The sequence below is a fragment of the Phyllostomus discolor genome, chromosome 6, assembly GCF_004126475.2.
Source record: "Phyllostomus discolor isolate MPI-MPIP mPhyDis1 chromosome 6, mPhyDis1.pri.v3, whole genome shotgun sequence".
Taxonomy (NCBI): Eukaryota; Metazoa; Chordata; class Mammalia; order Chiroptera; family Phyllostomidae; genus Phyllostomus; species Phyllostomus discolor.
In genome coordinates, this window is record NC_040908.2 from 130025681 (window position 1) to 130051846 (window position 26166).

Sequence of the window (26166 nt, forward strand, 5' to 3'; positions counted from 1 at the left end):
CCTTTGGTTCACAGGCCCTTGCTCAATCCACTGAGCTACCCCAGCTAGGGCAGCAACTTCCTTTTGACTGGCATTTGTTTGTTACGACTCCCTCCATCCATTTAGATTTGAACCTTTCTGTATTATATTTCAGACATCTTTCTTATAAATAGCTTATAGATAATTTTAAAAATCTAGTCTAAAACATCTTTCTATTTAGCATATGCAAGTTTAGTGCATTTACTGACATATTTAGATTTATTTCTACCATCTTATGTTTTTTCTTTGTACCACCTGTTTTATTTCTCTTTTTAAAATCATTTTCATATCTTGTTTTTCTCCTCTATTATTTTGAAAGTTAAGACTTTCTTTATCTATGATTTTTATGGCTTTTCTAGAAATTTTAATATGCTTATTTTATTGAAATTTAAATTCGACTAGTATCCTATCTTCATTAACAACACAAGCATTTTAGAACACCTTAATTACATTCACCCCCTCCCAATTTATTTGCAATTTTCATTGTGCATTGCAGTTTTAATTTTTTGTAACCCTACAAGACATTGCTATTGTGCTACACACCATCAATATTTCTTTAGAGTTAAACATGTAAGTACTACTTGTGTGAACTTAGTATTCTTTTATCTGCTTACCTTCTGGGGCCATTTTCCTTATATCCAAAGTATATCTTTTATAATTTTACTCTCCTATTAGTGGCAAACTCTTTCAGTGGGAGGTGGGGTGAACAGGGCAGGGGAGAGCAATGGGGAAAAATGGGGACAACTGTAATTGAACAGTAAAAAAATTTTTTGAAGGGGAAAATGACTTTCTTTTTTACATTAGTTTATGAGATATTTTAATGAGTATACATATATGTTAATTATTTTCTCTTAGCATATTTAAAATATTATTTTATGGCTTTCTAGATTCTACTATTGCCTTTGAAAAGTCAACTGTTAATCTACCATCAACCTTTAGGTATCTATTTTTTCTAACTGCTATAAGATCTCCTTGTCTTTGGCATTCTGTAGTTTCATTATGATATGTTGAGTGTGAATATGTTTGTATTTATCTTGCTTTGAATAGACTGACTTTGTGAATCTGAGGATTGGTCTTTCACCAGTTTGGATGTATTTTCAGTGATTATCTATTTAAATATTGCTTTTGTCTAATCTCTTTTTATTGTCTCCATGTGGAATTCTAAGGTATTAGATATTCTCCTTCAATTCTACATGCTTCTCAATTTTTTTTAAAAAAAATATTTTTTCTTTATCTTCCTGGGCTCATTTTAAATAATTTCTTTTAAACCCAAAGAAATAATTTAACAATAGTTTGCTAATTTCTTTCCTTTAACAATGTCCATCTAGCTGTTTAACCCATCCATTAAGCTTATACTTTCATTCTTTTATATTTTTCATGCTTGAAATTCTATTCTATCCTCATATGACTATTTTTTCTATCATCTCTTGCTTCTTATTCATATTTTCAGTGTGTTAAATATTTTTAGTATATTACACAACTTATTTTATACCATGTATCTGATAGAGTCGATACCTGAAGACTTTGTGGATCAAATCTGGCTGTCTAGCCCTGGCTGTTGTGGCTCAGTGGATTGAACATCAGCCTATGAACTGAAAGTTTGTTGGTTCAATTTCCAGTTAGGGCGCATGCCTGGGTTGCAGACCAGGTCCCCAGTTGGGGACGTACAAGAGGCAACCACACACTGATGTTTCTTTCACACATTGATGTGTTTCTCCCTCTCTTTCTCCCTCCTTCTCTTTCTCTAAAAAAAATGGAATAAAAAAATTTTTAAACAAAATTTGGCTGTCCAATGTTTTTGCTGGTGTTTGCTCTTGGCACTTTCTTTTTCCCTTGTCTGTTGTATTTTCGTGTGTGTAACTGACTTCATATTCCTTGGAGGTCTAGCTGTGGCAAGCTTGTGTTCCAAGTTAAAAGGGTCTTAACCCTGAGGGTCTTTTCCCAGAGAAGATCGTATGTACTTTCACAGATGCTTAAGAACTTCCAATAACTTTAAGTTAAATATAATTCTTGAGGTTTTCTAGACTAGTATTTTGATTTTAAGTTATAAACTCAAGGAAGGGATTCACAGAAGACAATTTTTTCTCATCTTCACAGCACAAGACTGAGACAGGAAACCTTTGACCTACCACCAGGAGTGAGGACAGGAGTATTTGTAGTTCATCTTTATACTGATACAATTGGCCTTTGGAGCCCCAGCTTTATGGGAGCTGTCTGTGTGTGTGGGGGGGGGGGTGCTGCTTATTTTATTATACTCTTCATCTTGGGCAAGCCTTAGGCTCTATATCTTGTTCCCTGTACTCTATGAAATGGACAAAATATAAGCTTAAAGTCAACAGGTTCTTCAAATATAATAGACTCAGGCTTTCTCTAGGTGCCTACTTTCACTTAATTTTTTATCTCTGTATTAGTTTCCTTGGGCTGTTATAACAAAGTACCACAGCCTGGATCACCAAAAAGCCAGAAAACAAGCAAACAAATGAAACAACCCAGAAATGTATTCTCTCACAGTTCCAGGGGCTAGATGTCTAGAATCAGGTATTGGCCATACTCCCTCCAAAACCTTTAGGAAAGAAACCTTCCTGGAAAGAAGGATCCTTCTTTCAACATCTGGTGGCCTCAGGCATTCCTTGGCTTGTGGCATCATAACTCCCGTTTCTGCCTCCATCTTCTCATTGTCATCTTTCCTGTGTGTCTGTATGTGTCTCTCATCAAGACACCATCACATTGGATTAGTGTTCACCCTACTCCAGTATGGCCTCACCTTAAACTAATTACATCTGTGAAGACCCTATTTCCAAGTAAGATCATATTCACAGGTACAAGGGGTTAGAACTTCAACATATTTTTGAGGAGATGCAATTTCAACCTATATCATTCTCTAACAATTTTTAAATTCCTTTCCAGCTATTGAATGTGTTCTTATATATTATAGCATTTTTATAGTCATCAACTATATAATCTTTGTGAATTCTATTCAACATCTTATTTCTCTTTCTTGGTTCTGCTTGGCTGTGGCAGCTCTCTTCCTTCTTCCACTGAGTTGTGGACTTAGAAATAATAAATTTAATAAAAGTACCACCTTTTTTAAACTCTAAGGGCTTTTATCTCTAGATCACTGCGGTATATCTATCTAGTCTTCCAAATCACACAGACTTGGGGTTGAATCCTTTCTCAACATCTCATAAATTGTAGGGCCTTGGGAACATATGTAAGCTCTTAATTTCACAATTTCTTCATCTGAAAAAAGGGGTACTATAATAGCAGCTACTTTTTAGAATGTTTTATGGATGGATGGCATAAGTAAAGTGCCTAGTACAATCCCTGGCACAGGGTGGGTATTGAATAATTGTGCAAACAACTCTATTTCTGTGTTACAAATGGGTAAGGACTTTGAATGGTGCCCTCTAACTAAATGAGGTAAGAATAGCAATGTCTCTCAGTTTTACACAAAATCCTATGGGCAATTGAGGGGAGATTCTACAAGAGGAAAGTGAGGTCCTGTGGTTTGAACTCATAAAACATGAAATAAAAACACTGATAACCACACAAAATGTGAAAATCTATTTTAGAAATGCTCAGTGGTTCTGTACCCTTTAAGGTATGTGTGTGTGGGGGGTGGGGGCTGACATTCAAATGAACAGGCCCCACCTTCTGTTCTCAGCCAGCCAATAGGTTGTTGGGCCCCTGCTTTAAAAGCCACCTTTCTTTAACTCTGAAAAGTAGGAGGGAAGAGATGAAGGGAGAAAAAGCCAGGCAACATTTCATACTGTATTTTACACCCTGAACACAAAATCACTCAAAGATTTTTAATAAGTATTTGAAAGCCTTACCCAGGCCCACACTCAGAGCTTTACAATCTAGGCCAGGAGAAGCCAGAAATCTCCCACCACTCTGACTGACTCACATACATGTTGGAAGCAGAGTTCACAAATCTAATTCCTTTCTCTGTTCCCAGACATTTTTATCCAGAGTACATAAGTGACTAGAGGCGATCCTGCCCACTCAGCCAATTCCTGGCAGCAGCTACTAGTGAAAAATATTATGTTTTGGGGCAAGCATTTATCCAGGAGCAGCGCTGAAATGAGATGGTTAGGACACAAGTGGTGGATAAATGACCTGTGTAGGGAGAGCTTTAAAAATGAGGGTGATTATGCAGGCACTGTCCTCTATGAATATATTAGCTTCCCAATAAGCCCATGTATTTGACTGCCTCCACAGCAGTTTCCCTGGGTTTCAGTGAAAACAGTTGTCTGGAAGTGTTTTCTAAGCTTAGTTTCAGAGAAACTGCTCCTGCTGCCAGTCCTCAAAGCCCTAGTATTAAGTCTGGGCAACAAGTCAGGCTCACACAGTACCCGTCAGGCCACTGCAGGTGATACGAGAATTTCATTGAAGGTGCACAGTCTCCTCTCAGGGCAAGATGGAGGTTGTGTAGGGCCAGCTGACTGTCTAGTGTGGGTGGGAGGGCTCAGGGGGTCAGAGTTAATGGGAAGTTGTATCCAAGCTGGAGTCTTTGTGAGACTGAGTATCAGGAACTGGAGATGCCAGACACAGACATGAAGGCCAAAGGGGTGCGAGGGGCATCACCAGTAGGAACCAGCCAGGCGTGGCTGCACTACATTTGGAGGGCTACCCAAGTGTTAGCAGAGGGGTGGAAGCATGGTACTACATCTTGACTGCCAGAAACACTAGCAGGTATGAGGCTTCCTCCAAGGGCTGGCAAGCCTGTAGTGCGTGGAAGTGTCAGGCTGCTTAAAGATCCCCATGGAGTGGACAGTGAGGACCACCATGGGGTTAGGATTAGGGTTTAACAAAAAGGTTGTTCCCTTGAGTTGGGAGCTCAGCTCTTCCATGTCTTCACCCCCAGCCAAAGCAGTTTCTGAAGTCCTTTTCTTCCTGAAAACTCTGTAGGTCCCATCCTGTGTCTCTATCCTATCCCCATTAGTCCTGGTCACACTCACATGGATCAAACTTAGGGAATGGACATGCAGAATCAGTCTATGATGTTCAACCTTGAACCCCATTTCTCCAGCCTATAGACTCATTCACACTTTGGGGAGCTGAGTCAAGACCTGTGGGTGAGAAACCCTGCTCACCCGGATGCCGAGCTCAACGTTCTCGCCTCCATAGACCTCCATGCCTTCATCTAGTAAGCCGATCTCCTGGAAGTACTGGCGGTCCACGATGAAGCAGCCAATGAGGGCTGGGCTCCTGCAGGGGTGAGGGGAGATGGACCGGCTGTTAACAGAGGGGTGGAATCATGGTGCGGTCAGAGGAGAGAGAGAAGAGGTACCTTCCTACCAGGATCATCAGGCCCTTTTCCTTCCTTTGCTACCAAAGCTGGTGCAGCGCTCATTCACTGAGCAACCCTCCCAGGTCTACCTTTACCAGATACTACAGGGAGTCTGTTCATTGGGGCTGCTGCAGCCAGCTCCTGACCTGGGCCCAGCCACCACTCCCATGGAGCTTGCATTGGTATTAGTCCATAGAGGCAGTGCTCAGACTGTCAGTCTGGATTGAACATCTATATCTCTAGTTGCCCAGCCCCTGAACTCTAACCTGCATAGCCAGTCTGTTTCCACTTGGGCACTCTGCCAACTTCCCAACCCTTCCCCAACTTGGATTCTGCATGCTAACCTTGGCCCATATAGAAAGATCAGCTGGGACTCTGGATAGCGTGGCAAATAATTTAGATTTTATCTATAGGTAATGACGAGTCAACAAGGAATTTTAAGCAGACAGTGGTATGAGCATATCTGTGTTTTTAAAGATCTGTATTTTAATCCTCAGACAGCTGAGGGAAGACAGATTGGAGGAGATTGGGTGATGTTGAGGGATCCAGTTGGGAAGCTTGTTGCTATATCCAGGTGAAAAATGATGAGGACTTGACCATAGTATCAAGAATGGAGACAGAGCCCTGGGTGGTATGGCTCAGTGGATTGAGTGCCAGCTTGTAAACCAAAGGGTCACTGGTTCAATTCCCAGTCAGGACACATGCCTGGGTTGTGGGCCAGGTCCCCAGTAGGGAGTGCATGAGAGGCAACCACACATTGATGTTTCTCTCCCTCTCTTTCTCCTTCCCTTCCCCTCTCTCTAAAAATAAATAAAATCTTTTTTAAAAAGGAGACAGAAATTATTTGAAGACATATTTTGATATAAAATCAGCAGAACTGTGGAACGGATGAACTTTGAAGGAGAAAGAGGGAGGAATTTGGATGGCAGCTGGCCTTTCTGGCTTGGATGATGGTGAGGCGGGGGCCACACATCCATATGGGGTAGAGAGAAAAGGCTGGCTTTAGAAGCAAGTATTCCTTGCTGGGAACACTGATCTTAAAGGTGCCTATGGGACACTAGGGGGAGATATTCAACAGGCAGGCCTTAGATAGACCATCTGGGTCTAGAATTCAACATGGGTCTTAGGCTGGAGCAACATATCCACAGCTCATAGGTCCAGAAGCTGGAAGGCCCTTCTTAGTGAGCATGTGAGTGCGGGGCTCACTGGTTATATGCAGACATCCAGCACAGGACTTCACAGGGAGTGACCCACATCAGGTGAATCAGCACAAGTGTGTGTGGACTGTTTCTCTACTGGGAGCACTAACTTTTGCAAATGACTCTGGATGGTTCCACTGCACACTGCTACCAGTTCTAGCCCTTGCATAGCAATCTGTTGGCTGGTGGCTGAAGGATTTGGAAGGTAAGAGAAAAAAATAGAGAAATGAGGACTCTTCGACCATAGGAAAATTTAGTCATGAGTGAATACAACCATCTTTGAAATTGGAAACTCATCCAGGTGGAGAAACAACTCTTTTGTAGGCTCTGTCTTTGGAGAACACTGATGCAGGAGGCTGCTCAGTGGAGATTGGTGCCCTGGGGTCCCTGCTCCTCTTCCTTTCAAATCACAGCATTTCATTCTGAATGGCTTCACCTTCCATAGACCACAGGTACCTAGGGGGGTCAATCCACCTCAACCTGCCTCTCCTAAAGCAGACTGAGGTCCTGCTCTAGTGGGAGATGCTTGATCCTGGCCTTGGAGTGCATTGGGAAAAATCCCCATTCTGGCTGTATCTCTGAGCAAAGTCCCCTAACCTGTCTGAGGCTCCGATTACATATCAGTGACATAGAATAAACTATGTAACCTCACAAGATTAAATTAAGTAAAGCACTTTAAAACTTCTGGGACATAATTGCTACTCAAAAATCATTTTTAAGAGATGCACTGCACACTGAAGAAGCCCAGAGAATCTCCTCTCCAAAGACGGTGACTTAAAAACATCAGCTCAGCAGGTGGATTGACTAGCGTTCCAGCCTTTTCCTCAGCATTCCCAAAACATTGCACTTAGCTGGGCACCATTGGTCATGCAGGAAGGGGCCTTCCCCACATGGCCAGACCCAGTCAGGGAAAGGCAGAATCCCAAACAGTTACTCTGGGGCAAGCACAGGCCAGCTCAGGCAGTCCACTGATTATTAACTGGCTGGGGTGTTAAGTGGACTCAGTCAGCCTGAAAGTTTTATTGATTTATACCTTGTCTCATTGCCCTCAAATGAGAAATAGCTTACAAGAAAAATGTAAAATACATCGAGAATAAAGTAGATAAATGTCTGAAAAGTCCAAAAATTCACAACAGAATTGAGGGCTAGTAGAACGCCTGTGTAGCATTAGGTCCTCCTTCACGGTTCTTAAAAGTGCATCCACAAAGGAGACTCTGTCTGAGCTTCCCGGTGCTGAGCAGAAAATGAACATACACGTTCTTGGAAATAAGATTTACAGTTCCCATGTGGAAACATCACACTAAGTCCTCAGGGGTAACAAGGCTTTCTTTGACTAGCTGCAAATTTGAAAGAAATTCCTTGTCAGTCTTCTTTAAAAGGTCACTTTGGGACATCGTGAACAACCATCTCAAAGACCTCCACACCAGGAGATACTTCTGGGCGCTTTTTACAGCTTGTGCCATGTGTGGACAAAGCACTGAAGTTCAGCCCCATGAAAACAGGCGCCAAGGTGGGCAAGGTCAGTTTGTATAACCTACAACTTTCAGTGGGGCTGTCTTTATCTAGAGATAAAACCAGGAATGTTTTTTCCAAAAACGTTACATTAATATAATTTATCTCAGCCAAGTTGTTGATAAAAATTAGGTGAAGGAAAATTTGAGATTGAGATGATATTCTTTGTGAAGGACCTAGAAGGCAGGTTTATGAGGACCAGGCTGATATATTTAGAGATGAGCTGAACAGAAGCAGCTGACGTCAGTGTGGTCTTCTGCAAGAATGCTTGTTTCATGGCCATGCATTTGTCCCCAGGAGCATTCAACAGACCTGGGGGAAGGGGATGACAATGACCTGGGTTTGGAACCTGGCTCCACCACCCAGGGCCTTTGGCAGGGCCACTCTCTTTTGTCAGCCTTGCTTTCCTTATGGTATAAAACAGGCTGACACAATGAGCTGTCACCAGGTTATAAGGAGGTGCAAATAAGATCATGTATATGAAAGGCCCTTGCACACAGGGACCTCCAAAGAAATACTGAACAACCCAAAACTGTGGCACGTGACTGACTGATAGATAACAGAAATAACCACAGGGAAGCCAGGTGGAGTTTTCTTCCATCCCATTATGTGTATGAATATAGTTTATTTTTCTTCTGGCAAGGAAAATGTGGTCGTAGATAACAATCACCCACTTTCAATTAAGTTTTTCATAATCTTCCTTCCTCATGTAATACAAAGTGACATCAGTTTCTAATCTCTTTCATTCCAGGAACTGTCCCCTAGGCCACCTTCTGGTGTTGGCTGTGTGTTTAGCAGGCAGGACTTAGCAGGGAGCATAAAGGTGCCCGCTCTGTGATTAACCAACAGAAACGGGGGCTTGTGGGGATGGCTGTTTGGGGAGTCCTGAGCTATAAAACAGAGGCTGCACAGGGGAGTCATTTGGGTGGTCTGTGAAGGTAGCAGCAAAGGCTCAGTTTAGGGTTTTTGTAATGCAGTTTTTGAAGGTCCTTTGTCTGAGTCCTATAGTATAAGCTCAAACGTATCAGCAGGGCATACAAGGTGCTATGGGTCTGGGCCTGCCTCGCCTTCCCTCCAGCCTCATGATTGAAGGCTGCCCCTGCAGGTCCTCCTTCTAGACCACAGGTGGCAATGCAAGGCCCGAGGGCTGAATCCGGCCCTCCACCTTCTTTTATCCAGCCATGTACCTTGTTTCTACCTGGTGGCAGCACCGAGCTCTCGCTTAACTGTTAAGGAGTAGTTACACTTATACAGTCCTAAAGTTACATTTGGCCCTTTGAAGGCAACCCAAGGCTGATGTGGCCCCCGGTGAAAATGAGTTTGACACCCCTGTTCTAGACCCTTTGAACTTCTTCTGTGCCCGTGAACTCATTCTGCTCCTTCGCATGTGGGTGCCCCTCCCCAAGCTTACAATCTCCTACTTGCCCTTAGAAACAAGTGCAAATGCTACACTCTCTGAAAAGGATTCTCCCCAGTTTCCATGCGGTTTCCACTAGTATGGTGGAGTAATGTTATTCTAAATATTTTGTCTGTCTTTACTAGACTCTAGGATTTTGGCGGCAGGGATTGAGTCTGAATCACTCCAGATCCCAAGTCCCCAGCAGGTGTCCCACAGTGATGTGTTGGAATGAGCAACTTGGAGCTTCTGAATGAATTCTGGGAGCCACGGCTCTTTGAAAAGGGATCACCAGAGCCTGGGAGAAGTGACTGAAGGTCATTTGTAATTCCATTCCGTCACCACCCGCCTCACTCCACCCGGCCATCCAATGACAGGACCGGACTTAGGGGAATAAGGGCTGGGCTGGGAGGGGAGCCCTTGCCTGGAAGACAAGGCAGAGAGGCCCACAGGTGAGGATGCTTTACCTGATCGGGGCTGTGGAGTTCTCTAGCTTCCACCAGGCCTTGGGGGGGTTTAGGTAGCGGCACCACAGCTCCCAGTCAAAGCCTTGGGCGGCCAGAGGATACTCTTCTATCTCAAAGTTGTCATATTTGATGTTGTCAAAGGATGGTGAGATGACCCGCTTCCGGTTCTCCTTTATTCGGGTAAGCACAGGTTCAGCCCTGAGCAAGAGAGAGGGAGAGAGGGGTCACTGCTTCCAAGGTGGACAAACACCATACTGGCAACTCCTGAAGCCCCCTCTCCTGCAGAAAGAGAAAGGAACACCTGGCCATCTTCTCCAGGGAAAAGCTGCTTGGCCTCCTGGGAAGGAGGCTGTGGCAACCTCCCATCCCCCACACTTCCAGGCTGCAAGAGGCCTGACCACTTCTGTACCTCCTGGGTGGAGCTAAGAGAGTCTTAGTGCCTTACATATTTGTGTCTGCTTGCTTTCCCTTTTTCCACCTCAAAAAAAAAAGATTTAAGAAAAAAGAAAGAAACAGATCTGAGGTTCCATGGGAAGCTTTCAACATGGCCTTTCATTTTGTTAAAATTCAGTGCATTAACCAGGAGACAAAGGCATATAAGGACAGCAGAGATATGGAGGTGAGAACAAACTGACTTTGTGCTGCTTGGGTCCTTCCATCTGGGCCCCATCCCCACCCCACGCATTCCCCTCTGCCCAAGAAAAGGTGGTAGGTCTGGTTTCCAGGGAGCCAGGGGCCCAGGTGAGTAAAGTGTTTGTAGACAGGAATGATAAGCTTCTCATTAATAATGCAGTTGTTGCATAACTGTTTATTTAAATCAGCTTGAAATAGTATGTGTCCTTCTCTCCTGGCTGTAAATCCAATGAAAATGCTTTTTAAATAGTCACAAATGGCAAGCAGAGACTTCAGCGATGATAAATGGCGGCACTGCAATCTTAATTTGGCCGGTTATGTAAAAGTGTGCCCAAATCCAGCCTTGCCACTCCTCCCTGCTAAATGGTGCTCCTCACCCCACTCCAGAGAGGCAGGGGATGGCACATGGAGTCTGGGGAGGAGAGCAGATCCCAGTGCGAGCAGGCATAGTGGTTAGCAGGATGGTGCACTCAGTTACCCCCCACGCCTGTTCTGCCCATGCCCAGGCTCTCTGCAAAGAGACTGTGGTGGGCCACAGCGAGCCCTCTGGCCTGCAGGGATTTCAGTGTCAGGCGCCCCATCCCTGCTCAGATACAGCCTTGGAAGCCTTGTATCTGTTCTCTCCTCTCCCCACCCCCGCAACGCCTGAGCAGCCCTGACCAGAGAAAGAAAGTTTTTCTAGGACCTAAGTGTTACCAGGAGGAAGAATCTCAGATACCGTGCTACCACTGGCCTGGCCTTCAGGGAACCCAGGGCACCTGTGACATCAAACCACTGTAGCCCCTCTGCCCACTAGGCCTTGGCCCCATCTGTGTGGTTGGCCCTGTCTTTCTTCTCCTGTCTGGTCCAGCTCTCACTTTCCTGGGGGTTGCAGCCCTGTCCCTATGTAGGCTGGTACTCTTGCCTTTGTCCCTAGCATTTACCCCTCTGCCAGATCATATCCCCTAGAGTGCCATTGCAGCCAGAGTCACACCTAATGTCATCATACCTTTTAGACACTTTGTGTTGACCCTTTTGACCCCTGACCCGCCCCCCCAAAGGGTCAGACCTGTTGCCTATGTCACTCACACACCCAGATCTCACCTGTTCTGAGAATTCTCTGCTTACCCCAGCTATGACTGAGATCCCAGCATGCTTTGCACCCACTTGAGCCAAAGTCTCTGGTCCATGTTGGGACTCATCCTCCTTTCCTGATGAGCACTTACCAGCCCACATTGAACTCCACATGGGCATCAAAGAGTGCCACTACAGGGGCAGTGGCCACCCTCCAGCCGCTGACCCTGGAGCGGATGAGGCCCTCCTGCTTGCTGTGGCGCACGACTTTGATGAAGCCTGGCTTCTGGCCATTCACCTTATCCACATACTCTGTCAGCTTCTCCTTCAGTTCCTCTGTGAGGGAGAAAATGTAGTGTTAGCATAATGAGGGCAGGAGACAATCAAAACAGGATATATGAGGAAATAGGAGGAGGGACTAAAGACATTTGTCTGAAAGAAATCCTCAGTAAGAACTGAAGGATGGTCTTCAACTCTCAATGGTTATCAATGTGGAACAGGGACTTGATCAGCCCGCTATGGCTGGGACCAGTGAGTAGAAGGTTGAGGGACCCTAGTATTTGGAGGACAAAAGAAAAAAGACCATTTCATAGTTGGCATGGCCCTGTGAGGACAGCAGAGAATTTGTCACTGGAGGAGCGGCATCACTCACCAGGATAGACACAGGACATTCAAACCTTAGGTAGGTAATTGGTTCAAAACTAAGTTTAAAATCCTGTCCAACTAACTCTGAGGTCTTGGGATCTGTAGGGACTCGCCCAAGGTCACAGAGCAAGTTCGTAGTTGTCCAAGACCAGAGTCTCTCGCCTCTTCCCAAGCATTTGTGCCTCTGACATCCAGTTTCCTCACCTCCTCAATGATAACCAGGGACACAAAAAGCTGTCCAGGATCACATCCTGTCTATCCACCCAGGACTGTTGGTTTGGGAGCATCATGTGTAATCAGATTTGAAATCAAGGTCTTGAACTTCCTTCTAAATGTGTTAGTTTTTCTCTAACACCTTTAAACTATGCATGTAGAAACTGGTATAATACTTCTGGAGTAAATTGGGCTATACAGAATAGAGGGAACTGATCACCCCCCCTCCCATTCTAGAATCTATGTCCCTATTCATGTAGTTTAAGGTCACATTAACTTTGCTTATTTTTGACTCAAGTTGGGTTTACTGGAAACACACACCTACTGGTTCTTTTCACATGGTGCTGCTAAGTCAAGCCTCTTTCATCCCATCTCCTCATGGATGCATGTGTGGGCACATGCATGCATGCTTATCATTTGTATGTGTGTGCCTGCATGCTCTGACACAAAGCATAGGATCTTATGTTTATTTCTCTTTAATTAATCTTTTTAGAGATTCACACTGTTTATCCAAAGTCCACATGTTTCCCTCAACCCCCCAGTTCTGTTATCCAATGTCTGCTACCAGCCCTTCTGGTTTTCAGCTTCTGCAAGTGATAAGTGTGTGGACCTTATTGTCATTCAAGTCATTCTTTTAAAAAGTATGACCCACCCTGACCAATGTGGCTCAGTTGGGTTGGGCATTGTCCCACAAAGTGAAAGGTTGCTGGTTCAATGCCCGGTCAGGGCACATGCCTGGGTTTTAGGCCAGGTTTCCAGTCGGGGTGCATGCGAGAAGCACCCAATCAATATTTTTCTCACACATTGATGTTTCTCTCCCTCTCTTTCTCCCTCCCTTCTCCTCTCTCTAAGAATAAATAAATAAAATCTTTTTTAAAAAGTGTGACCCTGGTCCAGATCTAATGGGGGCTGGCAGGCATTCTTCCAGCCCAGAGAAAATTCAGCTGACTTTTGGGCTAACTCCCAAAAGTCTCACTTTATTGGATATGGAAATGACCCCATGATCTCAGACTGCACAGCTGACTGGGGCGGCCTGGCAATGCCAACTATCTCACAAAGGCCAGGAAGTTGGCCAAGAGCAGTGTAACCCCATGTGCCCCAGGCTTACCAGGTCCTCGAGTATGGTTGACAAGAGGCCTCTTAAAGTACTTCCTGTTTTATCTTTTCAAAGTTGACCGCTCATATGTGCTTTTTGAAAGTATTAAGTAGAGAGCTCATAGGCCTGGTATTTGTCAGTTAAATAGAGGGTACAGAACTTAGAGTGAGACCTGGGTACTACCTCAGCCCTCAGGTGAGAATCACTGCCTGTGGGGACCACTGTTACTATGGTATTTATTGATGGGACAGGGCTCTGGATAATTGCCACCAATGATCAACCATGAATCCCACCTCCCTGAATTCACATCCTTGTGTGGTGCCTCATGCTGAATCTGGGCTGACCATATGACAAAAGGGTGCAGCCACAGGGACCTCCAGTCAGTCTCAGGCCTTAGGAGGCCTTGTAGCTTTTGCTTTCATTCTCTTACTGCCCTAAGTAAGAAAGCCCGAGCCAGCCTTTTTGTGGATGAGAGGCACAGAGAGTCCCCAGTCATTTAGGCTACCCCACTGATGCCCCAGACATGGGAGATGTCTCGGATCCTTCAGCCACTGGCTGATTGCGAATGCTGACACCTCGTAGAGCATAGACACGCTGCCCTTATTACAGAATTTTGGTTCTAGCCATTATTGAGAAATTATGAGCCAATGAATGGTTGCTGTTTTTAAGCCACTAACTTCTGGGATGGTTTGTTATATACAAAGGCTATCAAAACATGATCTATTGTTCCAGTATGATGCTGGAGTTAAAGTTAGATTGTGAACTCCTGATGTACAGGAAATGAATGCAGACACAGAAGAGCCAGCTTAGAAGGTGGCAGCAAGAGATAAAAAGGCTTTGTTTCTTGTGGGAGCTGCTTGCTCTTTTATACCTCTGAGCTATTAACAGTGAACTAGAATAAAGGTTTCTGGTGGATCAGCTAGAGAAGTATTCTGTTCTCAGCCAGCTACATCCCAAACATTGGCTGCTGATTAGAAGAGAAGATTCCTTTAGCCTCAACCAAACAACTGCTATCAAAAAATTTTAAAAGGGCACCCTGGCTGGATAGTTCAGTTGGTTGGAACATTGTCCTGTACACCAAAAGGTCATGAGTTCAATCCTTGGTCAGGGAACATACCTATGTTGCAGGTTCAATGCCCCAGTAGGAGCATGTACAAGAGACAGCCGATTGATGTTTCTCTCTCATTGATGTTTCTCTATCTCTTGCTCTTTCTTTCTCTCTTTCTCCCCCCTCCCTCCTCTTTCTCTAAAATTAATAGATATATCATTGGGTGAAGATTAAAAATAAATAAATAAAAGATTTTAAAAGGCCTATAATACCCCAGATAACACTGGCTTAGCTTTTGCAAAATACATTTACCTGATATTATTTTCATGTTTTCCTTCAACCTTTGTTAATTGCCAAAGCAAGAAAGATTTCAAAAACACTTTTGTATTTTCTAGAAAAATGTCCAAAATATCACTCATTACATGTTACCATAATATATGATACATACTTTTCAGAACTTAGCTTAAAAAAACACATAAAGAGTTGTGCTTTTCCTTATACCTAAAAAACCCACACATGACCCATTGTATTTACGTTTTTGCCAAAGCTGCCAGGAAGCTCAGAGACAAATATAATGACTAATCACAGGGTTCTACCAGCATTTTTGCTTCCCTACCTTTGCTAAAGCTTTGATTTTCAAGTTCTAGCCTAAAAGCTGCATTGTCTTTTACCTTTTTTTCCCTTCATAAGCTACTCTTAATTATTTTTTGAAATATTTATAGATAACTTTTAATAAAATGTCTTGGTAGCATATGACAGGAGTGTAATTGTGGAAAGAAGGGGAAGGCTGTATTTCACGTTTGTTTTAATATGTTGAAGAAAGGGGACGTAGGGAGTCTGCTCTCTGTGACTCTGCCAAATTTAGAATCGATGGCAGAGATGAAGATGGTGGCCAGGATTAACAAAGAAATACAATTTGCACCCTACATGGGACCAGGTGTTATCCTGCTTGTACGGCTCCTCCATCCCTCTCCTGCTGTCCACAAATCCCTGCTCTGCTGACATCTGGATGACCTGCGTAAATCAGCACGCCCAGAAGCCATGCTGATGAAACACCATTCGGCTCCGCCTCGGAGGAGGTCACGGGCCACTCTCCATCATCTCCATGCAGGCTGCTTACCTGCTCTCCCTCCTTCAGACTTAGATGCCAAATAAAAATGCAAAATTTACCAGCCTGTTCAAACAGAGCCCTTTCTTCTCTCCTTATATACGTCCCTTGTACTGCTCTCATAACAAGCAATTAGCTCCACGAAGTCACCCTAAAAGAAACAGACGCAGGCTGAGCAGAAGTCTGGTACCCATGGCTGTTAATCTGATTTAAACACCTAATGAGATACTCTTTATCCTGTGCATAAAAGGAAATAAAGAATCGGGAAATCGATGCCTGATGGGGCTTCGTTCTTTGGAAGGCAGCTGCATAGGAAGGCATCTTGCAAAACGGCCCCCCATGCTTGTTGTGGAGAGCAGGTCCAGCTCCTCATCCTCCCCTCACTGTGCAGGTGATCATTTCCCATATTTGCCACTGGGTTGGGGGAAGCAGGAGTGAAGGGAGAGGCCACTTATTCGTTCATTCAATGACTACTGAACATTCATTATGTACCAAGTACTGATCTAGCTGCTGTGGCAACCAATGTAAACAAGATAGTCCCTATGAAACATTCATCTACTAGATGTTTAAAAGGCATGTTATGTGATGTACTCCACTGAGGAGGCAGGGGAGGTCAGGGAGACAGAGAGAAGGAAAGATGGAGAAAAAGGGGAAGAAAGAGGGGGTATAAAGAGGAAAAGGAAGAGGAAAGGGGGAAGGATGGCGGTGGAGTAAAAGAAGGAAGAGGGAGAGGGAGATTTTTGAAAAAGAAAATCAAAAGCTAATTCAGTGCTTCCAGACACAGAGGCCTCTTGAACGATGGGCCTCCTGGGCCTGAGAAACAGTGCTTGGTGCACCCCTGGGAGGGGACTACTAGGCATGGATGCTGCGAGACATCCTGTAATTCACGGACAGCCCTCCGCAGTAAAGAATTATCCAGTTCAAAAAGTCAATAGCACTGAGTTGGAGAAACCTCGCATGGCTCTTACAGTAAGTAGTCCCCCTTATCCAGAGGGGATCCATTCCAAGACCCCCCAGTGGATGCCTGAAACAGCAGATGTACCAAACACTGTATAGACTATGTTTTTTTCCTGTATATACATACCAATGATAAAGTTTAATTTATAAACTAGGTACAGTAAAGAATTAACAGTAACTAATAATAACAGAACAAGTATAACAGTATAGTATAATAAAAGTTATGTGAATGTGATCTCTCTCTCTTTCTGACAGCTGATCTGATACTAAGATGACTACTAAGTGACTAATAGGTGGCTGGTGCATTCACAGTTTGGATAAGCTGGACAAAGGGATGATGCACACCCCAGGTGGGATGGAGGGGGATGGTGTGAGATTTCATCATGCTACACTACTCAGAATGGATCTCAATTTAAAACTTATAAATTGTTTATTTTGGGAATTTTCCATTTAATATTTTTGGGCTGTGACTGAGTGTGTATGTCAAAACGATGCAAAGCAAAACCGTGGATAAGGGTAGACTACTGTAATTAATGAGGGAGGTCTTGTTCTGGAAATCTGAGCATGTACTTTTGCTGCATTTTCAAACTGGCAGCCCCGGGGCTGCATCTGCTCAGAGACATCTTTGTTCTGTATGACATTCCCACTTGGTGATAACTGGCCAGAGCTGAGTAGGAGCTGCCCCCCTTAGAACGACCTGTAACACATACTGCCAGCTGGCCAGGGTCCAAACCTAGAAGGGCCTGCACGTGGTTTAATGCTCCTGACTACGGTGCCCCCTTGGAACTCACCTTCCCCCACACACTGCTGGCTTCCTCTCTCTGCCTGAGGGATTTCTTGACCACAGGAGCCACTAGACATGATCTCCACAGACTGTCCTCAGCCAGTTAGGGCTAAAGGTTAGGGGATAAATACCACTTGTTATGGGTTGACTTGTGCCCATCTCCTAATTCATGTATTGAAGTCTTAACCTCCAGTATCTTAGGGTATGACCTTATCTGTATATAGGGTTGTTGCAGAAGTAATTAGCTAAGATGAGGTCATAATGGAGTAGAGGGGCCTCTAATCCAATATGACTGATGTCCTCCTTACAGGAAGACAACCACATGAAGACAAGCACAAGGGGAGAATCCCACATGATGATAAAGACATAGATTGGAGTGACACATGTACAAGCCAAAGACCACCTTGATCTTAAGCTCCCAACCTCTAGAACTGTGAGACAAGCTCTGTTGTTAAGCCACCCAGTTGGTGGTCCTTTGCTACGGCAGTCATAGGAGACTAACAATTCCTAGGTTCCTCACTCCTCAGGAGGGACATTGCTGAGGCAGGTTGTACACAGCCTCTTGGTGGTTCCCAGGATGACTGGGACCCAGAGGCCATAGTGGTACCTTGCTCATTGTCCACAATATTAACTTTCTTCTCTGCCCTGTCTCACATCCCCATGGGCTCACCACTGTCTCCTTGGATATTCTCCCAGATAAATGAGCTGGTCTCAACTCCTGTCTCAAGGTCTGCCTCTGGTAGAACCCAAATTAAGTCATATGTTCTCCAAGTCACTATGGTCCCAGTAGCTGCTTCACTCTTGCCTGGTCCTCAAAACCATGTTTATTTTCAACCTTAACCTAAGTATATAATGTGTATGTAGATATGTGTGTTCACTTACATCCCCCTACTTTTACACCTCTGCATTAACTGGTTAATGTTTAATAAAGTAAATAATAATAAAAGTGATGTACTCCACATTATTCTAAGCATTTTGCAAACATATCTCATTTAAGCCTTTTGACAACCTTATGATGTACTTTCTATTATTATCATTCTATTTTGAAGACAAGGAAACTAAGGTACACTGTGACCGGGTAGGAAGTGGTGGAGTCAGGACCAAAATCCAACCAGGCTGTCCCCAGAGTCCACACTCTTTACCTCCACACTTACTGCCTCCCTAGGATAAAAAACTGACCTGCTTAAGAATCAGCTGGTTAAAAACACAGGTTCCAGGCACCACCCCACACAGGGTCTGATTAGCAGATCTGGGTAGGACCAGAGACTCTGAATTTCATACAAGCTCCCTGTGAGATTCTGATAAGCAGGCAAGCCTGGTAACAACTGACATAAATGAAGGTGGGCTTTGTAAGTGGGTGGGAGGGAGTCTCCTCTGGAATTATGTGAGGCTCCAGCCCTTAACTCAAGGCCTCAGACTCTGAAAAAGGCCCTCCACCCCAGTACCTGGCCAGATTGTTTTCCTCCTTATTCTCCCAAGCCCATGGGCTCTGTCTTGCTGCCCTCAGTTGCAGACCCTTCACTTTGCAGTCTGTTTCCATTTTACCATGTGGCTCTCTTTGGATCTGATGCCTTGGACTATCTCTCTGTAGTTCCCCAGCTGTCCCCAACCCCTGCACAGAGCCTTCTGTCCCCTCTGCCTACCCCCACAGTTTCAGGCTCACCCAGCCCTCCTCTAACTCAGTGCTGTCCCCACAAACCCATCCTGGATTAGAATTGCCACCCCCTCTCTCCAGTTGCCTAGGAAGGGAGTGGAACACCCCACTGAGAAGCGCTAATAATCGTTAGTCTCCAATGGTGCTAATTTAAAGATTAAAAGCACAGTACATTTCTGTTTATTCCTCTAAGAGTGAACAGTACCTGGTCTTCCTTAGATCAGAAGATTAACTGGCTTTCCTCTAAAGCCATTTAGGGCCATTGAAACGCAAATGGTATGCCAACACACTTTACAGAAGAGATTATTCATTAGGATGCAAGGATTGTCAAATTTAGATGAGCATTCACTCACCTGAAAGGCACAGAAATAAATACGTATAGATCCCACCAGACCCCCACCCTCTGAAAAATCTGGAGGAGGTCTCCGGACTCAGGGGGCCCTGCTGACGGTGAGCCCAACCTGGAGAGCTGGGATCCAGGAAAGAACAGAGCCTGAGCTGGGGGCGGCCTTGTTTTGTGCACTCCTCTCAAAGATCACTCCAGGCAAGCTTTCAAATCCTGTGCAGTTCGCAAATGCCTTCCATGGGGTTTACTCGGCTGTCCAACACCTTTAACAGCTGCACTTCTGTCCAACTCCTTTAATAGCTGCATTTCTTCAAAGTCAATTGGTACTGAAGTAGATTTGAAATGGTCTTAAAATTTTCTCCTTATTGAGGACTTGGGGAAAGAAAAGCTCCACCCAGGACCCCCACCAATGGCATATAAATATGGCTATAGGACCTAAGCAGTGTCACAATCTTCCTGGGAAGCTCCCTGCATTAATTCAGTCTTAGCAAGTTTTAGAAAGACCCAAAATTACCACCTAATAGCCACCTATTTCTAGGTCTACTCTTTTGTGTCATAACCAGGCACTGGTGACCACAAACACCCACAAGCAATATGCACTCCTCACTAGTGGTCTCCAAAGCCAGGCTCTCAACATCCACTAATGCCCTTTTACCTGTTACAAAAATGGCTCATTTTCCAAAAGATCCTGTACCCTGCAACAAAGTGGTCAGAACTGGTTTCTGAAGATGATTGTGGCAGACGATATAAAAATGGTCCCCTGAACAGTCAGGGATATGTTGGGTGCTGATCAAAGTTTCTTTCTCTTTCTCAACAACAATCAAAGCCCCGATTTATAACATTTGCCAATGTCGGTGGTGTAAATACTCCCACCACAGCTGACTTCACCCTACTAACCTAATGCCACTGACTCTGAGTTGAAAAGAAATGTGCAGAGGTAGGAAAGGTTGTACATGATCGGCAGGCGATGGTCCAGGCCAGCCCCAGCACACTGGTTTTAATGCCGGGGCAGAAGGGCTGCTGTTCTGTGGGCGTCCCCCTGACTCAGTATATAATGGGATCAATACTTTACATTAACCCATTCCATTCTTTATTCACTCATTCAGCAATTACACATTAAGCACATACGAAGTACCATACATTATTCTATATTCTCATCTTATTGAAATCTCACTAACATCCTAAAAATAATGATATCTATAGCTAATGCTTATTTAGTGCTAACCACATGCAAGGTACCATTCTTTTTTTTTTTAAGATTTTATTTATTTAGTTTTTAGAGAGGGAAGGGAGGGAGAAAGAGAGAGAGAGAGAAACATCAATGTGCGGTTGCTGGGGGCCGTGGCCTGCAACCCAGGTATGTGCCCTGACCGGGAATCAAACCTGCGACATTTTGGTTCGCAGTCTGCACTCAATCCACTGAGCTATGCCAGCCAGGGCCCAAGGTACCATCTAAACCCACTTTATATACAGGGTGACACAAAAGTAGGTTTATAATTACGAGTACATGAATAATCTTGTATTATTATTTATCAATTATTGTATTATTTTCTTTTTTATTCTTGTTTATTCTATTACAGTTGTCCCAATTTTCCCATCTTTGCCCTCCTCTGCCCATCCCATCCCCTGCTCCCACAGTCAATCCCCACACCATTGTCCATGTCCATGGGTCATTTGTACATGTTGTTTGACTAATCCCTTCCCTTTCCTGTATTATTTTCTGTAAGAGTAACTGTAAACCTGCTTTTGCTCCATGCTGTATTGCTCATTCAATCTCCTTAACAACCATAATACTACTCCAGGTAGGTAGTATTATTATTCCCCTTCAGCAGATTAAGATATCAGCACAGAGTAGAGGGATTCACTCAGGGACAGGGCTGGGATGTAAATCCAAGCACCCTGCCTGGTTCTTCATGTTCTTAATCCCTCATATTATCTTCAGTGACAAAGGAGAAAACTCAAGGATCAGACTTTAAATGACATACCCAAAACAATAGAGATGGTAAGGAATGAGCAGGGGTTCACACTCATATCTGCCCTAAGGACTTCACTCTTTGTCACCCTGCCTCACAGCCTACCAAAGCAGCCGTGTGTCTCAGGCCTCAACGGCACTCTCTGATCAGGGATTCATTTCAGGAAGAGAAGCTCCTCTTTTTTTACAACTATAGATGCTTAGAACCCAAGTGAAGGGATTACACGGCCAAGTTCAGCTTCTTTTTGACTAGAAGGCTGATATAGAGTATCCACACAAAATCCAATTTCTCTGGAATAGAAATCCCTGAGCAAGCAAGACCAAGGAATAACAGAAAGGGCTTAAATCTGGGTACGGGTTTCCTGGAGGGCTTGTTTCTCGCCTTTGGGATTCCATCCAATACGGGTCCCAGGACAAAAGGTTGCCTGAATCAACCTGAGTGTTCACAGGTTCAACCACACTCTTCAACTCCTGGCAGGGGATTCTGAGCTCTTATACCCTCTGCTCCTGATGCCCCCAGTCTTGCCCAAGGTCACAGGGCTGGTAATTAGCACCCCTGCCCAGGGCCAGACCTCCAGGCTCTCTATTCCACCAACTCTATTTGACCACCATGAGTAATTAAAAAAGTGAAAATGAGAATTGGACTAATGGAAATCAGTTGTCTTCATGGACTAAATGACCTGGGAAAGGGGCCAGCTTGCCTTTGTGCTCCCTGGGGCTGTGTAAGGAGGAGATTCCTATAAAGCAAAGGTGGGACTGCAGCCCAGACACTGTGAAATTACTTACAGGGAGTAAAAGACTGGCTACTCTGATGGTTTTCAGCAGGAATCCGAGGACTTATTAAAACTGCCACGACTGTGTGATTCATGTCCCCCAGGCAGAGTAGCCACTCGCCAGCCCCAGCCCCTCCAACTCTGGAATACTGGGCAGGCAAGCTCCCTGGGAGCTCTAGGGAGGGTGTGACTGAGAATCCAAAGCCATGGGAAATCCTGGCATCAGCTGTTAACAGCAGGTTAATTCCAAAGTGAGAACAAGCCCTCCTGGTGTCCCATCAGGCAACGGGAATTCAGGGATGGCCAGGCTCAGGCCCTCCTACCCCTATGGGTCGGCACTCGAGAAGGATATTTGCCATTGGCAGTTATAATAGCCAGGGGTCAACTGGAATTTTGGTGCTAACTTATTTTGTGCAAGACTTGGAGAGGCTAGAGTGCTGCCTAGCTTGGAAACTTGATGATCCAGAATCTCATGACTGACAGCCCAAGAGTTTGTCATTCTGAGTCCAGAATTTCAAGATTCTGAGATCCCTAGAGTCTGTGGTTCTCAGAGAGTAACTCCCATGACCTGGAGATCCTAGCATTCTAGGCTTCTGTGAATGCTGATGTTGTAACACCCCTCCCTGCTATACCAAGCTCAGTGGTACACCAGTACTTTTGCACTAACTGTTCCCTTTGCCTGGAACACTCTTCCTGCCTTTGTTGACCTAGCTCAGGTTCTTTGGGAAGCCTTCTTTCATCTTCAGCTCTCCAAGTGGAGGGAAGGCTATAGGTAGGAAGGGGATTTTTCTCTCCTTGGAACACACACTCAGGGTACTAAGCAACCAGTGAGGACCAGCATCAGTCTTGAGGTCCAAAGCCTGCTGGCACAGTCCTGAGCATAACTCCCCACCCCCCACCCCAGGAACAGCTAAGGCTCCCACAGGTTGTAAATCCTCTCTGTATTTCTACAAATCACTGCTGCTCAGGCTGTGTGACTGGCAGCCTTAGCCTGGCTGATTCCCGACTCAGCGGGTCCAGTGGGCTTCGCACACATATTTACAGCCCTGCTCGCTGTTGGTGCTTGTCGGATCAGGAGGTCTGATGCCCTTTCCTCAGCTCACAGAACACCTTCAGGCAATCTGTTCTCAAAGGAAGGATCCCATGAAGGACTGGGTGACAAGGCAGAACCCAAGTGCCCTGCTTGTAGCCCTCTATTTTATTTCTTCATTGAAAGATGTCATGTAGAGCAGAAAGAACAGGGCTCAGGGGAGACATGGACCTCATTTTAATTCCCAGTGCAGCCATTTAGCAGCTGTGTGACTTAACCTCTCTGAACCTCAGTTGCCTCATCTTTGAGACGGAAACAATGTTATCTACCCCTCGGGTTGCTGTGGGGTTCTGTGAGATAATCTCTGACAAGTTGTAAGTGCTTAATAGTAGCTCTGTTATTATTATTAATAGTTGTTCATAGTCTGAACTTCTTTCTCCCCTTCTTCCCTTTCAAAAGAAGATGCTAAGCCTGGGAGCAGGGACCCACCCCACCCCCACCCCCGCACTGTTTGGGAAAGCTGGGACTGCAGCAAATTACCCCGGGATTTTCCCAAGCACAGAACACTACTGCTCCTCCTCAAAGGCCACACAAAATCTGGCTGCTCCATTTTCAACCCCCAACCCCCTTCCTACCCCAATCTGTCAACCATTTACTTAACAACCCCTTATACAGCAATTTCTGTGTGCAAGGCACTCCTAAGAGCTTTGTTTTTATTAAAGTTACTTAATCCTTTAAGAACACTACTAGGTAAGTCCTACCAGTAACCCATTTTAGAAATGAGGAAATGGAAACACAAACAGTTTAAGAAACTTGTCCAAGTTCAAATAATTAGCAAGTGGTAGAGCTAGTATTCCAAGTTCGGCAGTTTGGCCCTAGAGTCCATGTACTTAACACATTTCCTATCTTTGGGACTAAGAGTGGGAGGGTGCATTTAATGAGCATCTCAGAACATCTCAGCAGTCTCGCTTTGTGATTTAAAGCAGATTAAAAAAATAAAAGAAGCCTATGCTAGATCTGTTCTCATTTACAGTAACCCCCATAGGGCAGGGACCTGTTACACTCTTGGGCCCATTTTCCAAATGGACAAAATGAGGCCAGGGAGAGGGTGCCAGGGTATTCACATGCCCATTCCCACAGTCACTGTTGAGGTCACCTCCTGGGTATGTTAATTCCCAGCATGTCTAGCCTGCTTTGTGCACAGCAGAGAAACCTTCCGTGGCTTTGGAGGAAGCCCCCAGGCAAAGAGATGCAGAGGTGGGCAATGGGAGGTAAGCTGTACTCACCTAAGAGGTAAGGGCAGCATGTGGCTCAGCACCACCTGCTCTACACAGTCTTGGCCCAGGGCTCTCACTGAGCCTGGCCCACAGCAGGGACACGGTAGGTGTTTGTTTTATTTTAATAAATACGTTTACAAGAATGAATGAATGAATGAATGAATGATGTCTCAGCTCAGTGCTTTCTAGTGACTAAGACTTAAACTCTTCCAGAAAGACTCAGGGACTCTTCTTTTTTCCATTCTTTTTGCCCTTTGGCCCTATCTCCCTCATTGTGGTGGTCTGTTGAAATGTCCTGCTAAACTGTGAGTTCCTTGGGAGGAGATGGGCTCTTCCTCTTCCCGGTACTTAGCCTGCTATTTAATGGAGGGCTGTTGGCTGGCTGGGTAGCACATGGAACAGAAGACCTTGGACTAGGTTTAAGGTTCTCTCTGGAAAATAAACAGAAAACCCCAGTGGTCCTACCGGGAAGCCTCAGGACTTCCTAGGAATCAAAGAGCCACTCTGTCAGCAGCCTGCTTTCCAAAGTTTCAGCACCGACATGGTTCCTGACACACGGTGGACACATGGGCTCACTGGGTTTGTCTCACACACATCACCCCACTCAACCCCTACGGGACCTTGTGAGTTAAACAGTACTGTAGCCATTGTGAATAGAAGGAAACTGAGGCTCAGCAGCCCTAAGACTCCTGCTTAAAGCCACACAGCTCATGAATGTCAAGGCCCAAACTCAAGCCCAGTACCACAAGGCAGGTCAGAGGATGGGTTTCATCATCTTTCCTCCTTAAGAGTACTGTGAACCTTTAGAAATTTTGCCTGCTCAGCCCCCTCAAGGGTGAATGAAATAAGAACGGGAAAGATAACATCCTTTCCCCAGCAGTCCTCCTGCTGCCCACTGGGCTTTCCGCCGGTGCCCGCTGCTTCCTGGGGGTCAGTTCAAGCCAAGTGGGCTACGTTCCCTCAGCCCACCCATCTTGGCCATGGTGTTTGGAGACATCTGAGAGCTATCAAGTGTTGGGTATTGTACATATGCACCAGGCACTGTCTCGGGGCCTTCACGTGACTTAGCACACTAAGTCCTCGCCCTGCCCTAGAAGGGAACTATTATGATCTCCACTTTGTAGATGAGAAAGGAGACTGCTTGCCCAACATCCCACTGTTAGTGGTAGAGCCTTAACCCAAATCACATCTGTCTGGCTCAAGTCCAGTGCCAGCATCCAGTCTACTAGGACATGGACCTTTCACAGAGTAACGTGGACATGGTGAACTCTGGCTCGAGAGGGAGACATCATGTTGTCTGAGCATCTACTCATTCGACAAATATTCCCTCAAGGAGCTCACAGTCTAGTAGGTGGGACTGGCAATGCATTGATACCTAAATGAATGTATTCTATGATGTCAGGCAGTGAGTTTGTGCCATGTGGGGAAAGTGAGCACAGTGAGGGGCAGACTGAGGTGGGAGAGGGGATCTAGCAGCTGTGGTCTCTACGCAGGGGCAACATTAACCACAGAGGGGCAGCAATGCCATTTATCTAATATGCTGGAGGAAGTTGCTATTGTTTGTGATGCCAGAGTCATGGCTGTGGACTTCAGGAGAAACCGTAGCAAAGGGTTAGGTACGTGGTCTGGCCTAAGCAAGAAGCTGGGGCATAGGAAAAGGCCCCCAGATGACAAGTGAAGTGAGGTGTTCAT

The 26166-nt window shown here is 45.1% G+C and overlaps 1 protein-coding gene across 1 annotated transcript in view; it reads right to left on the reverse strand.

Moving 5' to 3' along the window:
- The window catches only part of GALNT18 (polypeptide N-acetylgalactosaminyltransferase 18), a 319011-nt gene that overhangs the window by 83153 nt on the left and 209692 nt on the right, over nucleotides 1–26166 (reverse strand). The window contains exons 4-6 of the mRNA XM_028516504.2: nucleotides 11724–11907; nucleotides 9886–10083; nucleotides 5115–5229 (exon numbers count right to left, since the gene is read on the reverse strand). Coding sequence (XP_028372305.1) covers nucleotides 5115–5229; nucleotides 9886–10083; nucleotides 11724–11907 — 497 coding nt within the window. The remainder of the gene's footprint in view (nucleotides 1–5114; nucleotides 5230–9885; nucleotides 10084–11723; nucleotides 11908–26166) is intronic.